At 41.1% G+C, this 19,976-nt stretch overlaps 2 protein-coding genes across 4 annotated transcripts in view; one reads left to right on the forward strand and one right to left on the reverse strand.

Moving 5' to 3' along the window:
- The window catches only part of dnah7 (dynein, axonemal, heavy chain 7), a 163,499-nt gene extending 153,990 nt beyond the window's left edge, over positions 1-9,509 (forward strand). Inside the window, exons 65-67 of the mRNA XM_010898809.3 lie at positions 3,752-3,929; positions 4,453-4,556; positions 9,195-9,509. Of these exons, the coding sequence (XP_010897111.2) occupies positions 3,752-3,929; positions 4,453-4,556; positions 9,195-9,401 (489 nt within the window). The 3' untranslated portion in view covers positions 9,402-9,509. The remainder of the gene's footprint in view (positions 1-3,751; positions 3,930-4,452; positions 4,557-9,194) is intronic.
- Positions 9,510-10,023: 514 nt separating this feature from the next.
- The window catches only part of slc39a10 (solute carrier family 39 member 10), a 43,924-nt gene continuing 33,971 nt past the window's right edge, over positions 10,024-19,976 (reverse strand). For 2 of the 3 annotated variants that reach the window (XM_010898807.3, XM_010898806.3), the window contains 5 exons: positions 19,841-19,973; positions 19,258-19,587; positions 18,911-18,991; positions 15,045-15,235; positions 10,024-13,633 (listed from right to left, as the gene is read on the reverse strand). In XM_010898807.3, coding sequence (XP_010897109.2) covers positions 13,481-13,633; positions 15,045-15,235; positions 18,911-18,991; positions 19,258-19,587; positions 19,841-19,973 — 888 coding nt within the window. In that variant the 3' untranslated portion in view covers positions 10,024-13,480. The remainder of the gene's footprint in view (positions 13,634-15,044; positions 15,236-18,910; positions 18,992-19,257; positions 19,588-19,840; positions 19,974-19,976) is intronic. The other variant, XM_010898808.3, reaches the window with a different exon arrangement.

A 19,976-nucleotide genomic window follows, 5' to 3' on the forward strand; every position in this document is an offset into this window, starting at 1 on the left:
CAATGCTTAGGTATGTGGTACATGTCAAAGTAGCATCCACATGGAATGGCTGGACCCAAGGTTTCCCAGCAGAACATTGCCCAAAGCATCACACTGCCTCCGCCAGCTTGCCTTCTTCCCATAGTGCATCCAGGTGCCATGTGTTCTCCAGGTAAGCGACACAAACGCATCCGGCTATCCACATAATGTAAAAGAAAACGTGATTGTGCAGACCAGGCCTCCTTCTTCCATTGCTCCATGGTCCAGTTCTGATGCTCACGTGCCCATTGCAGGTGCTTTTGGCAGTGGACAGGGGTCAGCATGGGCACCCTGACTGATCTGTGGCTATGCAGCCCCATACGCAACAAACTGCGATGCACTGTATGTTCTGACACCTATTTATCAGTACCAGCATTTACTTTTTCAGAAATTTGAGCTACAGTAGCTCGTCTGTAAGATCGGACCACACGGGCCAGCCTTCGCTTCCCATGTGCATCAATGAGCCTTGGCTGCCCATGACCCTGTCACTGGTTCACCGCTTTTTTTTCCTTAGACCATAGGTACTGAGCACTGCAGACCAGGAACACCCCACAAGGGCTGCAGTTTTGGAGATGCTGTGACCCATTCATCTGGCCATCACAATTTGGCCCTTGTCAAAGTTGAACCGTGTTAAACCGTTTTGCACAGAATTAAAAATGAAAATTGAAAAAATTGAAAAATCCAATATGGCACACTTTATGGGTCCTAGTAGAAAAAATGTTCTTATGAAGAGAGGTACCTAAGCCGAAAGGCCTTTACCGTCATTGAGGTTTGGGACATTTAAGGACTTACAGGAATCTCACAGGAATTTGCAGATTGGTACCAAAAGTAGCAGAATACATCATTATCATAATTGCCGGCAAGAAAAACAGTGAGCAGGAGAGGGATATAAAAGAATGTCATTACATATATCATGGATCACTATGAAGATCATCATTAAGTGGAGGCAAGAGTGCACCACCAGGATAGTGCAAAGATCAGGACGTCCTGACAAAATTTATGACAGGGCAAGGAGAAAGCTCATCAGGAAAGCTACCGAAAGGTCAACAGCAAGCTTAATGTAGCTGCAAGAATGTCTGCCAGGAACTAAGCCATGCTATGGATATTACAACCATTGCATATTACAAATATACCAGCCTCTCAGATTTATTTTACCTGCCAAATTGTGTTTTCCCTCAATTATACCATACAACACAAATAATGAATTAGGATGCATTTTAATGTTTCTACATTAAGCAGATATTGCTAGTGACAATAACATGGAAAATATTATCTTGTGACCTGAATTTAAGCACAAATATCAGATTACCGTGGTAACGGAACCAACAGCACTCTGTGGTGTTCTTTACTTCAAAACGAAATATTTACTTCCATACTATTGACAGATATACACTCACCTAAAGGATTATTAGGAACACCTGTTCAATTTCTCATTAATGCAATTATCTAATCAACCAATCACATGGCAGTTGCTTCAATGCATTTAGGGGTGTGGTCCTGGTCAAGACAATCTCCTGAACTCCAAACTGAATGTCAGAATGGGAAAGAAAGGTGATTTAGGCATTTGTGAAGCCACAACACGCACAACCTTGAGGCGGATGGGCGACAACAGCAGAAGACCCCACCGGGTACCACTCATCTCCACTGCAAATAGGAAAAAGAGGCTACAATTTGCACGAGCTCACCAAAATTGGACAGTTGAAGACTGGAAGAATGTTGCCTGGTCTGATGAGTCTCGATTTCCGTTGAGACATTCAGATGGTAGAGCCAGAATTTGGCGTAAACAGAATGAGAACATGGATCCATCATGCCTTGGTACCACTGTGCAGGCTGGTGGTGGTGGTGTAATGGTGTGGGGGATGTTTTCTTGGCACACTTTAGGCCCCTTAGTGCCAACTGGGCATCGTTTAAATGCCACGGCCTACCTGAGCATTGTTTCTGACCATGTCCATCCCTTTATGACCACCATGTACCCATCCTCTGATGGCTACTTCCAGCAGGATAATGCACCATGTCACAAAGCTCGAATAATTTCAAATTGGTTTCTTGAACATGACAATGAGTTCACTGTACTGAAATGGCCCCCACAGTCACCAGATCTCAACCCAAAAGAGCATCTTTGGGATGTGGGTTGGAACGGGAGCTTCGTGCCCTGGATGTGCATCCCACAAATCTCCATCAACTACAAGATGCTATCCTATCAATATGGGCCAACATTTCTAAAGAATGCTTTCAGCACCTTGTTGAATCAATGCCACGTAGAATTAAGGCAGTTCTGAAGGCGAAAGGGGGTCAAACACAGTATTAGTATGGTGTTCCTAATAATCCTTTAGGTGAGTGTAGGTAACCTAATTTAACAAATAACACTGAAACATCTTATGCAAGCAATGAAAATCAACAGAAATGCTGCCCCCTATGGCTGAAATAGCTTAATGTAGCCTTTCTTATAACAGTCATAATCGATTGGGAATATTTTTTTTTGCCAATTCTTCTTTACAGTACTGCTTCAACTGTGTCATGTTCAAGGGTTTACTTGCATGCAAGGATTTTGTTAGGATTGAGATCCATTACATAACCCTCAATTTATTTTTATTAAGCCGTCCTGTAGAAGCTTTGCTTGTGTGTTTTGGAACATTGTCCTGTTGTGGGATTGGTTGTATGTTCAGTTAAGCTTCAGCTTTTTGACGGATTGCCTTACATTCTCCTTAATAATTCTATGGTATAATATGGAATTCATTGTTTGAAATCAATGAATGTGAGTTGGCACTGAGGCCGCAAAGCATCTCAAAACCATAATGCCACCACATCCGTGCTTTATGCCAAATCTGGCACTGCTGCCAAAACATTCCACCTTTGACTCATCTGTCCTGAGTACATTGTTCCAGAAGTTTTCGTCTTTACCCAGCTCGTCTGGCAAACATCAGCTATGTATGGATATTCTTTTTTTCAGAGCAGCGGCTTCTTCCTTCCTAAACTTTCAAACTATTGTGTAGGTCAACTTAGTGCAGTCTCTTTTGGACAGTTGACTCATGCACTTGGAAATTGATTCTGGCGTATAAGGCCTGTAAATCTCTTGATGTGACCCTGGGGTTCTTTGTGACTTCTATGGGCAACTTTCAGTCAGCTCTTGGACTGTACCATGTAGATAGTCAATGGTCTAAACTTTTATCCATTTGAAGATGATCTGTCGGACAGTGGAATTATTATTATTGATGCCCCCCCCCGACTCATGGGCATTAATAATCTTTCTTCTGAGGCCCTCAAATAGGTCTTTATATCATTATATGTGTTACCATCCACCCATATGGTTAAAACCAGACCAAGTTTCTACTGGGCCCTTCCAAGTAACTTCTTATTATCTTTCTAATTATTACCTGTTTAGGTGCAGCAGATTTTTGTCAATTTAATGTGATGGTAAAGTACCAACTGTTTCCACATAAGGAAATCACATTTTGGTTCATTTTAATTGCATGAATGGATGTTTTTTGTGTGATTAGTTAAATTGGGTTACTCTTATCAATAAATGTAGTTGGAATTTGGGTCAGATATCCAAATATAAAAAGATACAACTTTCCAGGGTTGTGCTTACTTTCTCACAACTGTAAGCCTTGAACAACATTGCAGTTATGGTAAGGAAAAATCTGAGTTCTGTAAATGTTCCTAACACAAACACACATACATCATTTTCATTTGCGTTGAGCCTTCGTGTTGTTCTCCATCTGCCCCTCTGCAGGACTGGTATGATCACGGGACACCAGTGGTCTACTGGATATCAGGTTTCTTCTTTACCCAGGCCTTCCTGACAGGTGGCCAACAGAACTACGCCCGCAAACACACCATCCCCATCGACATGCTGGGCTTCGACTTTGAAGTGCTGGACGACGGGGACTATCACCAGCCTCCCGAAGATGGTGAGACTGACACTCAGAGGGCAGATGGACAGATGGGGGGGGGGGGTTACACAGTTTTTTTGTGTTAGATATGGCCAGTGGTGATAGAAATACAACAGAGAATTTGAAAGGTGAGGTTTGCAGCAGAATGATTGGCGTGTAGATACTAGAGAGAGTAAGGAAAAAAATGTAGAGGTAATTAAAGGAACAGAAAATAAAAAGAAATATGGAGAAAGACAGCTGAGAGGGACCCTAATGTCCAGCTCTATGATTAAGGGAAGTAGGAAAACAAATGAGGAGGCAGTGTGCAGAAGTAGCAATGAGGTGGAACCAGAGGTAGCGCAGACCACCCGAGGACACAAGGAAATCATTTCAGTAAAAAAAATAAAAATAAGCAATTGAATTTGTTACGAATTGTTTCAGGAAATGTTTATTATGTTTTACACTTAATGTCAATTTCTTTATCTGCCTGTCAGGATGCTGTTGACAACTGGTAGCAATGCATTGTGGATTTGTATTGTGTATCTGACTGTGTGTCTCTCAGGTGTGTACATTTATGGGCTATACCTTGACTGCGCACGTTGGGACAGAAAGACCAAGCTCTTGGCTGAATCCTACCCCAAAGTGCTTCACGATGCCATGCCTGTGGTGAGTGACTCAACTCCCCCACAGAGGACAGTGAATGACAAGTTATTATCAGGTTAATGATGACCTTTCATTGCTGGTTGTAGGGACATCTTTAAAAAAATATATATACATGGAATTACTTTAATTCCTAGTTGAAATAACCTTTACAATAGATAATACTTCTGAACGTTCTATATTGATGTGGATGCTACATTAATTGCAGATAAGCTTGAATTAATCTTGAATAATAATGAATGAAAAGATTACAGAGACAAAGATCATGTGATCAAGTGACTCCAAATATTAATATATTACTTCTTTCAATGGGGACTGCAAAAATAAAAAAAACATGAAGTTAATTTGGTTAAACAGATACATAGGAAAATAAAGTGACATTCTGTAATATAGCTTTTTGTCTCAAACCAAAAAGCTGGTGTATTAATCCAAATTATTTGTTTTAGCTAGTAAGTACGAGTTGGAAATCACTAAATTGAAGCGAAAAACATGAAGGGAACCTAACTGAACAAATTTGTCAGTAGACAAATTACACAATGCTCTGTGTCCCACTGTGAACCTTAACACTGTGTGTTTTGCCCACTGCAAAAGCTCTGTCAAAACACCCTGCTACCATCACCATGCTTTACTTTTATCAATCAATGCTGTTCAAAAATCTATTCAAGTTGGCCGAAAATGCACCAGGAAGCACATTTCAAGGCTTGTCTGAGTAACTCAGTTGGTAAAGCATGTTACTTGCAGTATCCACTCACTATCAAGAGCATGTGATAAATTATGTAAAACTTTAGCATTTTGGACAACATGGAAACTAAACACTGCATTCCACAGTAGTGGCCATAAGACATTCAAATATGGACCTTGAGCCCGTACCAAATTTTTGCCGGACCGCGTAAGCGGAGCTGGCCTAGAAGAGCGAATGTCTCTGACCAGAGGGGTCGCTAGAATCACAATACATTCGGTGATTAGCCCACCCTCCCGGGACAGAAAGTACAGTGATTTGAATGTACACGCAGAAAATGTCGATGTACACGCTAGCGGCCTACATGTCTACATTGTCATAATGCACGATCGGAATAATAGATGCATAGATAAGGGGCTATTTCTTCATTATTATTATTTTTGATCCAGGGCTATTCATAAAAGATCTAGGGCTAACGACGCCACTGTCTCTGACCGACCCACCCACCCAGTTAAATAGCGTAGTGGTTAGAGAAGCGGACCTGCAAGCCATAAGTTTGGCGATTGAATCTCCTCACAGTCATAACCAAGTATGTATTTAGATTTGTTCCGGATAGACAAAAACTTTGCTGGCTAAAACCTTCTGTAGCTATGTTATAGTAAGCGTAAACTAAAACTGTTTACGGTTATATTGTGACTTTTTCTGGTGGATTTTCAAAGGTACGCATCTGTGCATGCTTTTAGGGGTAATAATATAGGCTTTATCAAAACCCCTTGGGCAGTAAAAGAGTTGGAGTTTTTTTTGATGAAAAAGTCAGTTATCGTCACCTATAGTTATAGTTATTGTATCAATGTAATTCATGAATGAAAGAAAAACTGATGTTGTGCCATAAAATTAAATAGCTTTGGCAGTGTAAACTTCAGACTCTTCAATCTCGCTAGCAATTGCTCAATTCCTATGACTATTCCAAGTGGTAAATAGATACTAGTAGGTCTATTACTGGCTAACAAGCTGTTAAAACAGCCAGTGGCAAAAGCCATACATACATAGAGGCTATTTGTGGTGGAAGTCAACTTAATAAGAAATGTTATTCAGTTTAACACAATGCTTAATGGTGTCTCAAATTTGGCGTGATGTTAATGCGTGACAAAATGATCTAACATCAAGACGCAATTTTATGACGAGCTAGTTTGTCCCAATTGGTCCCAATACAGGCATCCTAGCTTACTATATACAAAACAGTACTTCACCATCATCCGCAAAGTACGTACTTGTAGTACTTTGTATGTAATATGTGGTTTGAGATCCAGCCATTGCTTTTGATTTACATAGTCGTTCACATAGCATAGTGGTAACAAACCTGCCTTGTTTTGACTAATTGGTTTAACAATGGAGAAGTATACCGTCACTCTGCACACATAGATTAATGGTGTATTGGTTAAAGAAACAGCCTGTCACCTAGGAGTCCCCCAGTTCGAATCCAATGTGGGCAACAACTTTCATCCCTTCTAATCGTGGGCCGGGTGTACTAGGCTTGCCTGGTTCCTTTTCTTGTTTACAGATATTGCGATAATATCGTTATCGTGAATTATTTTGGCCACCATAATTGTGCAGTGAAAATCTGATATTGTGAAAGCCCTAGTTTGAACATTAAATAGGACAAAAAATAAAGCAAGCTTTTCGTTGTATAAATGTGGTCATTTTTTCAGACATTAAATCAGAAAGAAGAGAAGAAATCCAAAAGGACACAAATACTTTTCCACGGTGTTGTCCTGACAAATCTTTTGTGTGTAATACATTTAGAAATGTATGTCATGCATAAAAATAAAAAGTTTATGTATATTTTATTATATATATATATATATATACACACACCTTTAAAATGTTTTTTTACCCCTTCGGCTGGGACATCTATCCTCCTTTTGTTTCATAGTGTTATACTTACATAAGCCTCAGCGGTTTAAGAGGATAAAGATTCATGGATTCTGTTCCAACTAAACCCACCGGGCATTGAGTGATAATATCTTGCAATGTATCAACGGGCCTGACTTTAGAATCTGCTGTTTTCCTATCTATATTCTATGTCCTAACTCCTACGAGGCAGCTCTTTTTATCAGACTACAATACCCTATAGGCACAGAGGAGAGTACGAACAACAACAAACAGCAGAATAATAAATTATGCTGTGTTATTCAACCCAGGAGAATGTTCCCAGCTTTGTGTTCAAAGTTTTATCTCTGGTGCCTTGCGCCGCTACAGCAGTTTTAGCTCAAACTTGGCGCACGCATTAAAGTTTGTTTCCTCTCATCATTCCCTTGTTTTCTAGGAGGGGTTCTTAATTACAACCTGATGTAGTGTATGAATAATAAGAGATTAAAATACATTGCTAGTGGCAGATTCCTGCAAGAGGCTCCCATACACCGTATAACTGATTGCTTTGGAAATTCTGCATTCTTCTTTGCCCCTCACAATGCTGGCTTTTCAATAATCCATAAGCGATCCCTTTTATAATATTCCGTAATTTCCGGGCTATCTTATTACCAAAATCTTTTCTTGACAGGAGCAGAACTTTAAAGGGATAGTTCACCCAGACTAAAACACTGGTGTCCCTGTAAAAGATAGCAATCCACAGTTAAAATTTTAGCATTTGTGGCACAAATACAAAGTCATTGGACTGATATAAGCATTTTCAACATCTTGTGTATAAATAATTTAATAGTATGAATTAATTTTAGAAATGACTTGATTGGGATTCTTGCCACAAAATACCCAAAAGAAGGGCCCCTGTATGGCGTGGTTAGGCCTTGCAGTTAAATTAGTAATTGCAAAACCAGGGGTTGAATCCTGCATGTGGATTAGCACATGGTTCTCGCAAAGGGCAGTGCAATTGGCTAACACTCTCCAGATTTTGGTGGGGTTAGTTATGGTTTGCCTTGCCTCATTACACTGAGGCAACTCCCCTGGCGGCTTGGGCACCAGTGAGCTCAACACCGGAGAGTGTTTCTTCATGTGTAGTTGCCACTATAGACTTCCTTGTTGAGCAAGCAGAATGACAAGAACCAGAATGTCATCAAATGTGCTTTAGAAGATAGCAGTCCATGAGTATTTGGACAGTGACATTTGTTTTGGCTCTGTACTCAAGAACTTTGGATTTGAGATGATATAATGACAATGTGGTTCAAGTACAAATTGTCAGCTTTAAGGTGAGGGTGTTTTCATCCATATCGGATCAACTATTTAGAAATACCAGCACATTATGTACATAGCCTTGCCATTTCAGGGTACAGTAAGTATTGTCGACAATGTATTCTTGACAATTGGCATGACAGCTGTTTCTTATAAGCCAGGAGTGTTTGTTTGGATCATTAGTGCATGCAGTGGAGTGCTGTCAATGCCTAGTCTTTATTCTAGGCTTTGCATTTGCGTTTAGAGTTGGGTGTTGGTGTCTGACAACACAAGGACCAATGCAAATTAAGCTGGCCTTCATGATGCAAAGACATACTTTAGTGGAAACATTAGGCGTGCCATAATCAATTCTTTGGTACATTAAGACAAAAGCATGCCCTGGTTATCTCACTAATGACAAATGACCTGGTACACCAAGGGAGACTTTACAGTGGATGAGTAAAGAATGCAATGGAGTTGCTGCAATGCAGCAGGATCTTAATCAAGAATTGGATATCTAGAAATCTAAGAGAAACAGGGCAAAAATGTGGCATAAAATCATTTGGAAACTGTGCCAAGGAAACTAAACCAAAGCATGGATTGCTTTTCCATTTACTGCTTACAGGGTAATGAAAGCAATGTCATTTCAGTGAACTATCCCTTTAATTAAAAGTGTAGTATTTGTGCTGGAGAAGTCAGTCAGCCTTGAAATGCAAATCTTAACGCCTGCTATTACTATTGAATTATATCGATATTCTTCCCCCTCCCTGTACTCTGCCTCATGTGTGTCCCACCCCTAGATGTGGCTTAAACCAATCAAGAGGCAGGACATCCCTCAGCGTATGTGCTACATATCCCCGGTCTACAAGACAGGCGAGCGCCGCGGCACCCTCTCCACCACCGGTCATTCTACCAACTACGTCATTGCCATGACACTCAACACGGACGTTCCCCCCGAGCACTGGATCAGACGAGGGGTGGCACTACTTTGCCAGCTTAACGCATAGATGTCCCTCACTTGCTGTTTTACATGCGCTGCTTAACCACTTTAATTTCTATCAAGTGTAGTCTCTGGCTTGTTTTGCAGTATGTATATTAATGAATAAATGACAATGACAACCTGTTGACTTTGAAGGGCTATGAATGAGAATGTGCTAAGGCAAAGCATTTATATCCACAGTGTGTTGCAGTAGCCTTGTGTTATTTAATGGAATGTCAACCTTGAAATCTAAGGCACCAGCAATTACGCAGCATGTTTTGCAGACAACAGATTCCATCCGGTGAACCAACTAACTGACAGCATAACGTTACTTATCTGAAGGTAGGCGCTTGTGGATCTGGCGTCTCCAACAGAATAACACTTAAGACCTCGCCTAAACTTAAGGAATGATATGCTATGAGTTTCAGGGTTAGCATAGGTTCATGTTGATGCAATTGGTTGCCTAACCAGAAAAAAAAAAGTAAACAAAACATTTTAACAATAAGGAAAGCGCCTCTGAGAAATTAAACAGGCCGATTATTTTGTTGTTAATGAGTTCAGACATTTATCTGAATTATGTAACTTTTGTAAAAAAAAAAAAAAAGATTTTGGCGTTTGGGAAAAAATATTGCAAAAGGTTGAGTCGTACACAAAAGGGCCTCTTTGCAAACTTTATTATTCTTTCCTGACTGGACAAACACACAGACAATCAGCAAGGATGATAAATGCAATTACTCAATTTTGATATCTAGGTATGTAAACAGTGTATTAAATCAAAAACCATACAACCATAGACCTTCATAATTTCAGATTTGTTGCAAATAGTTTAGTAAAGATATTCAGAAATTCCTTGGGGCATTGAAATGGCAATTTGACACTTGTTAAACTCTCTTCAATACATGAACTTGACACTTGTTAAACTCTCTTCAATACATGAACAATTGATTGTAGGAAGCATGTAGTAACATTAGTGAGCTCCTTTCCAGCCCTTGAACAAGGGCAACTTATCAAAAGGACTACTATGATACTTCAATTACAGGTCAACTTACAGTATTTGATTTGAATTAAATTACACTATGAATGCAATTACAGATCTGTGATAAGTTACACTTAGCTGAACATTCAGTCAGTGTTGTACAAAATATAGGAATGGAAATGATAAATTCAGCAGTTTCAGCAAACTTCAAAGAATGAATTGTCTACAGTTGCTATTTTCCTCACACTAACTGTAACAAAGGTTTTGACTATGCTTTTATCTTCATATTTTCTATACAAAAGCAGAGAAACAATTACATTAAAAACATTTTCCTGTTCCATTTCACTCATGCCTCATGCATGATTCGATCTGATCAAGTACATTAGTTTAATGTGATTGACGATGAGTCACAGCCGATAAGACAAGACGATGGATGTCACACAGTGACAGGATAAATGAAGGTTGCACATTTCAATGTGCTCCAGCACAGCAGGGCTGAATTCCGATTCCCCTGAAGGAGAATAACTGGTGGACTGTGGGTAATTTCAGCTTTAGGATTATATAGTAAAAGTGAGACTTGAGGGCATAGCAACAAAAACCTGCCCTTAAAGTAAATCAGAATAGAATTTACGGGTAACATCTCAAACAGTTTTTTAGGTGGAGTGAATTTCACACGTTAACTTCAATGAATCGGAATTCAGCCCAGGTGAAGCAGCCTGGATGGCTTGCTTGACACCCGAGCAGCAGACAGCCAATGGAATGTCCGGAAGCAACGGCAAGCACAAAATGACGGTAAAGAAAACCCCAAGTGGGCCACTTTTGGCACAGTCGGTGTGGCGTCTTATAACATACACCCAATAAACCCAAAATATCAAACTAATGATTGTTAAAAATAATCTATCAAAGGAAAGCCTAATGACTAGTTTTGTGGTTTTATTGAGACATATCAAATAGAAGTGCAAAGTGTGCTAATTGGTAGGTACTCAAATAATAGAGACATAAATCATATTTTAGCAGTGATAAAAGGGCAGTGACATGCTTGGTCTTTTCCGGATTGTCAATTTCACAATGACGCATGAAAACGTATTCTTTGATACAAGTACTTTTCTTCCACAGAATTGGGAGGAGTTATACACAACACATTGACCAAACATCTCAGACTTTGTTTTACAAGGAAAAAACGTAAAGCAGGAATACCATTGGCACTACAGTTTCTCGGGTTCCTGTACTTAAGCCGAAAACAGTCTTAACATGGTTGATTTAGTAAGGAAAGACGTTTTATTCCCCATTTAATAATCAGATTGTGCATCATTTGTTTTCAATCTTGCTGACTTAACAACAGGGGTAATTGTGCCAAGATCTATAAAATGGAGATTTCAAAGAAAACAAATACAACAATGCATTTCCTGTTTTTGGCAAAAAAAAAAAAAAATGGTGCCCTCAATGTAGTAAACAAAAAACAACACTGTTCTCTTCTCAACACAGACAGAAACAATACCATCTCAATTTACATAAGACTTAGGGCTTCATACACAAAAAAATTATTTTGGTTTACAGGCTAAACTTTCAGCCCTACAAATGCAGTGGTTGGGCAATATTTCATAACCCCCCTCCCTCCCCAAATAATATTAAAGGGTAGACTTTCTATTTTACGACGCCATGAGCCACACTGCAGATATTGAGATAAGCATGATGCAAAACTTCATTCTCACATGATCATATAGAGTATGTGAATGGGTGCGCTTCAATCCACTAACATCTGTTAGCTACAGGACCAAAACAGCATAAAAGTTAGCTTCATGCTTCAACCTTCTTCATTGTGAAAACTGACCAGATATTCCCTTCACTTGAGCGCTGTGAAATCTACATTGAACATCAGTCTTTAATACACACTGAAAGGCAAATGACTAGGGGCATGAGCGCCTAGTGTTTTTCTTTCATAGCACTATGAAGAATTGTGTACCTTTGATACTTCTCAAATCCACCATTGAGGCGAGGCAAAAAATAAATAAATACGTATCAACAAAATGCCGCAAATGAACACTAAGCTGTTATAGTTGATCTCTCTTGTAAGGTTGGGGTAGTAGCGTTCACATTTTATTTGGACAAAATAAAAGTTGTTGTCCACAGGTCTTTGTGGAGGGCATACAATACCTGTCGAAAACATTGTGGGCTTTAGGACCGCTTCCTTTAAACACTTGTGAGTCTATGGACTGGCTGGGGCTGAGCTACTCTAAGTGTGGTACTTGTGCAAGCTAACCGCAGTGGCCTGGTCTTGACATCGCCACGGTGTGAGACACTAGACGCTGAGTCGCAGTGGGACACGCATCATGAGTTTATGATGGATGTTGGCAATTGGAAAGACGCCGCAGGTACACTAGGCATGGATAATGGAACACACCGCAGGGTTCATGACAAATTAAAGGGATGGGGGGGACGTTGTTGGTGACGCACTGCACAGGGCTATGATGGATGAACAGAGGGCTGTTGGGCCATGACAGATGCCTCTCTGCAGGGGAGGGCCCTGAGCTGGTGGGTAGCAGTCTGGGGCTGACTTCTCCAGGTTAGGAGTCAGCCATTTCATCAAGACAGGTGAGGACCTGCTTTTGTTCACAGACGGACGCCCAGAAGCAGTGGCGCACACCTGTTGATTACTGAGGCTCAGCCGAAGACGTGAACTTTCGTCTTGTTGGATATTTAGACCAGTATGAATATGACACGCCTGTTGATTTGTTATATCCAAAGTGTTGCGTAACCTAGAGGATTTCCTCCAATACAACATCAATACAACATGATCTGTCCCAATCAGCTAGCAAGACATAGTAGCATGGGGTTGAAAGTGAGCTGAAAAGGAATAAGCAATGAGATACGAAGAGTTAGAAGGGATGGGTGGGGGCAAAAGTGTAAACATCATCTGACTGCATGATCATGAGACTCGTGTATATGCCCCCGCTTCTGATTTTGGGAATGCAGGCACAGGGAGCATGACTGACCGCCACGCATGCGGGACATCGGACGACCACACAAGAAACAAAGCACATTTTAAGGCCAAAAAGCATGAGTACCACTACACAGTCTCACATTCCTCCCCCCCTCGTCCCAACCTGACCCTACAGGCCACCCCCCCGCGGCTAGAAGCCGAAGTCGAAGACGATCTGGTCTTCGAAGATGGCAATGAGCAGCATGATGGAAAATCCCGTGAGCAGTCCCAGGTTCTGCAGGACAAAGTGTCCCAGCTGACAGCGCTTGTGTTCTTCACTGTCACCGTGGAGCATCTCTGGTAACTAGAGGGAGGTCACACTGACGTCAGATGCATTACATAGCAAATGGAGTGGTGTTTAAACTATATTAACATAAGACACTAGAGAGTAATAGAGCCTATTGCACTGCATAGAGTTGGAAAAAGAGCCTTGTTTTTGCCATTATTACTTCAGTGTCAGCAAGGAGCTGCCATTCAGGACTTTTCTTCATTTAACAGCAGACTGTATTGGCGGTTCATGAACATACTGAAAAGTTGCATACCATCTGCCAACTACTGTCGGAATTAGGACTGCAACAACTAATCAATTTTAATCGATAACGTCAGTAATAAAAATTGTCAGCAACAAATGTCATTTTCGATCAGCTGAGTCTATACAGGACGCAGCTAAATAAAGAAATAATTTGAAAGATATCAGAGGCTGAGATGCGGAGGCTGAGATGCGGAGGCTACAGGACCACTTTACGTTAAAGAACTCAACAAAAACAGTTGGTTGCAAAATTCACAAGCCAGAACTCTCATGGCACAGGAGCACAGAGAAAAGCCTTGATGACATAGGAGCACAGAGAGTAGCCATGATGATATAAGATGAAGAGGGCTCTGCACGATATAGTATTATAATACAAATCCATCATTCACTTTAGTTTATATTCAGAGTTTTAATTGAGAAATAGTTCATCTTGAATGCATTTTTAACATTAATATAAATATAAATTGCCACCATACTGGTGATCTACATGAGCAAGTTGACTTTGTGTATAGTTAAGCAGCTCCGGGCTAGCTAGGCATTCAGAACATTACTAATGGAATAAACCCATTAGAGTCAAATTTGGTGAGTTCTATATTTCTCCACAATAGAAACGTTGAGATATTTAAATGCATTACAATTTGCATTAACATTCACTGTATTGTAATAAAACTCTCAAACAGCTTCATGAGATAACACCCTGGAACGCTTTTGAAACTGTCTTGAAACTGATATTATAATAACACGTTAGTTTTTGGACATTATAACTACTGCCTACAGTTGTTTTAATGAAAGCATTGCAAAAGGATATGACATTTTTTTGTAAAATCCCTGCATTTATTTCTGGAATTTATATTTTTCTGATCAATCAAAGTAGTACTCGACAGATTAATTAATCATCAAAACAGTTGTTAGTGGCAACCCTAGTTGGAATGTGCGTAAGTACATACTGCAATCTAAACCAGCTTAATGTCACAGTTGGTGTTTCGCCTGACATAGTTGCTACAACTATAAATTAATTGTCTGACTGTTCTAGGTAACCTGTACACAATTCTGGGATCCCACTTTGAACCAGATAAGGTCCCAACTGGTCTGCTTTCTATAAAACAGCAAAAGCCTTAAACACTACTACCTGCGCTAGAATGCTTATTCAGATGTGTTTGTGATAACGTTTCTCTGCACAACTCACCATGTCCACGAGGGCCACATAGAGGAACATGCCAGCGGTGACTGCAAAGATCCAGCTGGTGACATTGTGTGTGTACTGGCCCACGGCTGTGCCGATCACCATGCCCACGTAGGCCATGAGGGCAGACAGTAGGTTATATACGATGGCCTGTTTCACCGACATGCCGGCCTTCAGCAGCACCGCAAAGTCCCCTGCAGCGAGAAGAGCACAAGAAGGACCGGATTACACAGAATGCCAAATATATACACAGTCATTCAAAAGTTGGGGTCACTTGTTTTCCATGAAATCATACATGAAATGTGTTATAGGAAATATGAGAATAGGAAATATAGCAAAATGAATAGGAAATATAGTAATTGAAATCCAACACTACTGTTGTTTGCTCCTTGGGGTTTAAGGCCGGGTGTCTCTGTAAAGCACTTTGTGACAACTGCTGTTGTAAAAAGGGCTTTGATTGATTGATTGAAAGACAAGGTTAGAAATAATGATTTTTCTTTGAAATAATAATTCTGTCCTTCAAACTTTGCTTTTGTCAAAGAATCCTCCATTTGCAGCAATTACAGCCTTACAGACCCTTGGATTCTAATTGTCAATTTGTTGAGGTTATCTGATGGGATTTCACCTCATGCTTCCTGAAGCAGCTCCCACAAGTCTGATTGACTTGATGGGCATTTCTTACGTAACATACAGTGAAGCTGCTCCCACAACAGCTCAATAGGCTTGAAATCTGGTGACTGTGCTGGACACTCCATTATAGACAGAATACCAGCTCACCTTAAATAGTTCTTGCATAGTTTGGAGCTGTGCTTTGGGTCATTATCCTGTTGTTGGAGGAAACTGGCTCCAATCAAGCACCATCCACAGGGTATGGCATGGCGCTGCAAAATGGAGTGATAGCCTTCCTTCTTCAAGATCCCTTTGACCCTGTAAAAATCTCCCACTTTACCACCACTAAAAGCCCCCTAGATCATCCCATTGCCACCACCATGCTTGACAAGCACTCCTCCAGCATCTTTTAATTTGGTCAGCATCTCACAAATGTTCTTCTTTGTGATCTGAACACCTCAAACATTTGTCCATTACACTTTTTGTGAGGCATCTGTTTCTCAAACTAGACTAAAGTATTTGCCCTCTAGCTCAGTTGTGCACCGGGGCCTCCCACTCCTCTTTCTATTCTGGTTACAACGTTGTTCAAGATCTTCAGTTTCCTGTCAATTTCTGGCACAGAATAGCTTTAATTTTTCAGAACAACAGACTGATGAGGTTTCCGAAGTTCTTTGTTTCTGGCCATTTTGAGCATGTAATCCAACCCACTATTGCTGATGTCCCAGATACTCAACTAAAGAAGGGCAGTTCTTAGATTCTTATTTACAACATTAACAATGTATATACTATACTTCTGATGAATTTTATGTTACTTTAATAGACAAAGAAATTGTGTTTCTTTTGAAGATGAGGACTTTTCTAAGTAACACCAAACTTCTGAAAGGTAGTGCATGTGAAAAAACACGCTCAAATGTGCGTGTCCCCAACACACCAACAGTCTTTTAATTTGTGCCAGTTACGTACAGGAATAAAAACAAATCCCAAAGCTAGAAAATTACATTTGTGAATTGTAGTAGTTTGTAGGGGTTCATACAATACCCAGCAGGGCCAACCAACTAGTTTATTTTACCGTTAAACATCCACACTGTTCTTTTAAAGTCTATCTTCATCTCATGTTTATCAGTGGACTTACTGATACTCAAAAGAAGTACCAATAGAATGTATTTACTAACTAGCTAAATAACCCACACGTGAATACAGTGCAGCAAAGCCAGGGGGAAGAATTTTCAACTCTGTGGAAACACCCTTGATTTAGATTGAAATAAACAGAGACGCTGGCCTACATTCCTTCTGTGCCACATCTCGCCCGCTAATTAACCACAATGAATATATTAGCACTTCAGTTCACCCTCCTTGCATCCCATCAATCAAATGAAAGGAGAGCAGGGCCCGGAGTCTCCCGCAACTGCCACTATCCAGTTGTCACTTTTACCTTGCTCTGGTGTTTTCCTAAGGGCCGAATGCCAGTCGTGAACGGCCACCGTGACCATGTTGTCGTGTGCAATTAACATACCCATCACTGCCAATTAGCTTCTCGGCAGGGTGTTAAGGTGCCCTCATCATGCTCATATATACTGCCTGCAGTCACCACGCAGGGGAGACGTCTGTCTTTGAAGAGACAGTTGTAAATGTGCCCAACGGCATTTCAATGCCGTTATGCCAGCCTTGAACTTAGGACGGAAAAGTCCCTGAAATAGCTCAACTCAAACTAATGCTTGCTAGTTTCTATGAGAACATCTGTTAAAAGATTAAAATGTAAATGTGTTTAAGCAGAGAGGAATATTTCCAGAGTTGGTAAGGTGTGACTATCGTTGAAGATGGTCAATAGAGAATGGAAATAAAGAGAAGACAATGCATTTAGGCCCACACATGTAAAACCTCTTGAAAGGTAATGCAAAAAGGAACATTTCTTGGTTTTCCTTTCTTGTGCTTGATTGTCTTGCCCGCACACACAACACATTATCATGGACGCTTTTAGAATTGTAAAAGACCTATTACAAATCAAAGTATCTTACATCAATCAGCCATATGGTCATCCTCAACTGGAAGGTAAAATACACATCGGTGTGTGTTTTAGTTTATGAGGCTAACTTACGGCAGCTTGCAATAAAGCACTTTGAATATTATATAATGTCACCAGTCTGGTAAGAGTGCTTTATCTTAAACCCTGGTGCAAAAGGGCCTGAAATAATATTATTTCATTCAGAATGTCAATTTTGAAGGTACCATCACAATCTGTGCATCACAATCCATCTAATGATATTTTTCAGTTTTCAGCTCATTTAAAATAATATATTTAAATCTCAATGCGACCTCTATGGTTAAATTAAGAATAAATAAAAATCTAAAAGTTATTTCAGAAATCAACCGCTGTAATATCCACAGTTAACCCAGTGGAGTACAAATTATTTTTTTCAATCATAACATCTGAAACAGCTAACAAAAATACCAAGACACTATTATTTAGTAACCATAGGGGAGTGGGCTGACATCAACTGTTTATTCATGGTCTGTCACAAAAGTGGTTTGACTGGTCTATTTACCAATAAGACTGGGGATGCACACTTGGACGTTGCATCGACTACACAAGCAGTCATTATTAGTGGGCCAGGACGCTGTTCACTCCAATAAGCATGCAAGCAAGCATACAAACAAACGAAAGCCCGAGTGCACAGCACAAGTCGTGGTACACCAGCTAAAAGTGCTTTTAGAGGTTGAATCGAGGTTTAATTGTCGGTGGGGAGCCCTCATTCTTCCCACCTCTGAGCCACAGAGCCGCTTCGTCACCAGTGGAGTGATTTGTCTGTCGGTTCATCTCTACCTCGATGAGAAACAGAGGTCCTGGAACTGGGGTGACATGCCATGAATGTCAATGGGCAGCCTTCAGGAGCCTGTGTTCATGCATGTGTGTAGTGGCAATTTATTCGATTGCATAAAAAGGAAAGGCTCATTTTAAGTTCAGTCACAAGGTCTATGCACGTAAAAGTGTTAACGACTCTGTTACAACCAGGCTCCCGGGCAGTGCAGCGGTTTAAGGCACTGCATTGCGGTGCTGATTTGGCCACTACAGCCTTGGCTGTTTAACAACTGATATGTCGTCAGGACTCCCATGGGAGAAGTGCATATTGGCTCAGCAATGCCCCTGTGTGGAGGGGGGCATTGTCAGCTGAGATTGGGTAGGGTCCCTCAAAGCTATATTTGCGTCCTTTGTGAGAATAGATGGCTCTCAAGCACTAATTGACTGAGCATGGGGCACTTACCCAGTTCATGAGGCAACTCGTGGCAGAATACCGCGACCGATGTACTGATGCCACCTGTGATGTTTGCACTGAAGGCAGCACCTGTAAAGACACATGTTTAACTTGTCACAAATGGCACAGAGAGCATGGAACTGCACCGCATGAACACCTTGTAGTTTAGCCTTCACAAAAAAAAAATTATGTTGAATATACCTTTGCTTGTGAGTTTGAAAGGTTCTCTGTATAGCAATCTAACATACTTGTGTGCCTCCCGGAACAGTTTGAACCAGTCATACCTAATCAACCTTTTGTGAGGCACAGTTTACAAACACTTTTACTAAGCAGTGACTTGAGTTGGTCTCGCTTACCTATGGCCAAGCCGTCGCTGAAGTTGTGCATGCCGTCACCCATGATGACCATCCAGGCAATGCTGGCGATGCCTGCGTCTTTCATCTCTTGGTCTGAATGGCAGTTCCCGCCATGCGAGTGCCCGTGCCCACCTCCATTAAGGTGCCCGCCGTGGCTGTGCCCGTGGCGGTGTTTTTTGGGCCGGCGCCCATTCTCTTTTGCAATCGAGTCTGACCCGGAGTCAGCAGATGCCAGCGGCGTGTTGTTGCTGGATGAGTCGAGTGGCTGGAGCTCGCTGAGCTGGGTGTCGTTGTGGCCGTTATCACAGGAGATGGCCGTGCTGTCCGAACCTTGAGGGGGGAAACAGAGGGGTTTTAGAAAGGCTGTGAAGTACCAAAAAACAAAAGCACACCAGCAAACACACAGGTGCTACAACCATTCATAAAAAAGAGGCAGAATGTTAATTTCCACACTACATGCACCTCCCAGCTGGTTCCACTCAGGTGCTGTTGGTAGTGTTGCCTGTATAGGGGACCAGGTGCTGTTGGTAGTGCAGCAGTTATCCTCATCTTGTTATTTAAGGTTCAGTTTAGGACAGCATACCTGTCTGCTCACCTTCGGTCAGTGGCTTGAGGTGAAGCCAATCTGCGTCCGAGCGCCGGTTCAGCTTGTGGTCTGACAGCTTCCTGCCAATCTTGGCCTCCTCACCCTTCCTCTTCCTGCGACAGAAGGTGCCCTG

This window comes from Esox lucius, chromosome 16 (assembly GCF_011004845.1).
Source record: "Esox lucius isolate fEsoLuc1 chromosome 16, fEsoLuc1.pri, whole genome shotgun sequence".
Lineage (NCBI taxonomy): Eukaryota > Metazoa > Chordata > Actinopteri > Esociformes > Esocidae > Esox > Esox lucius.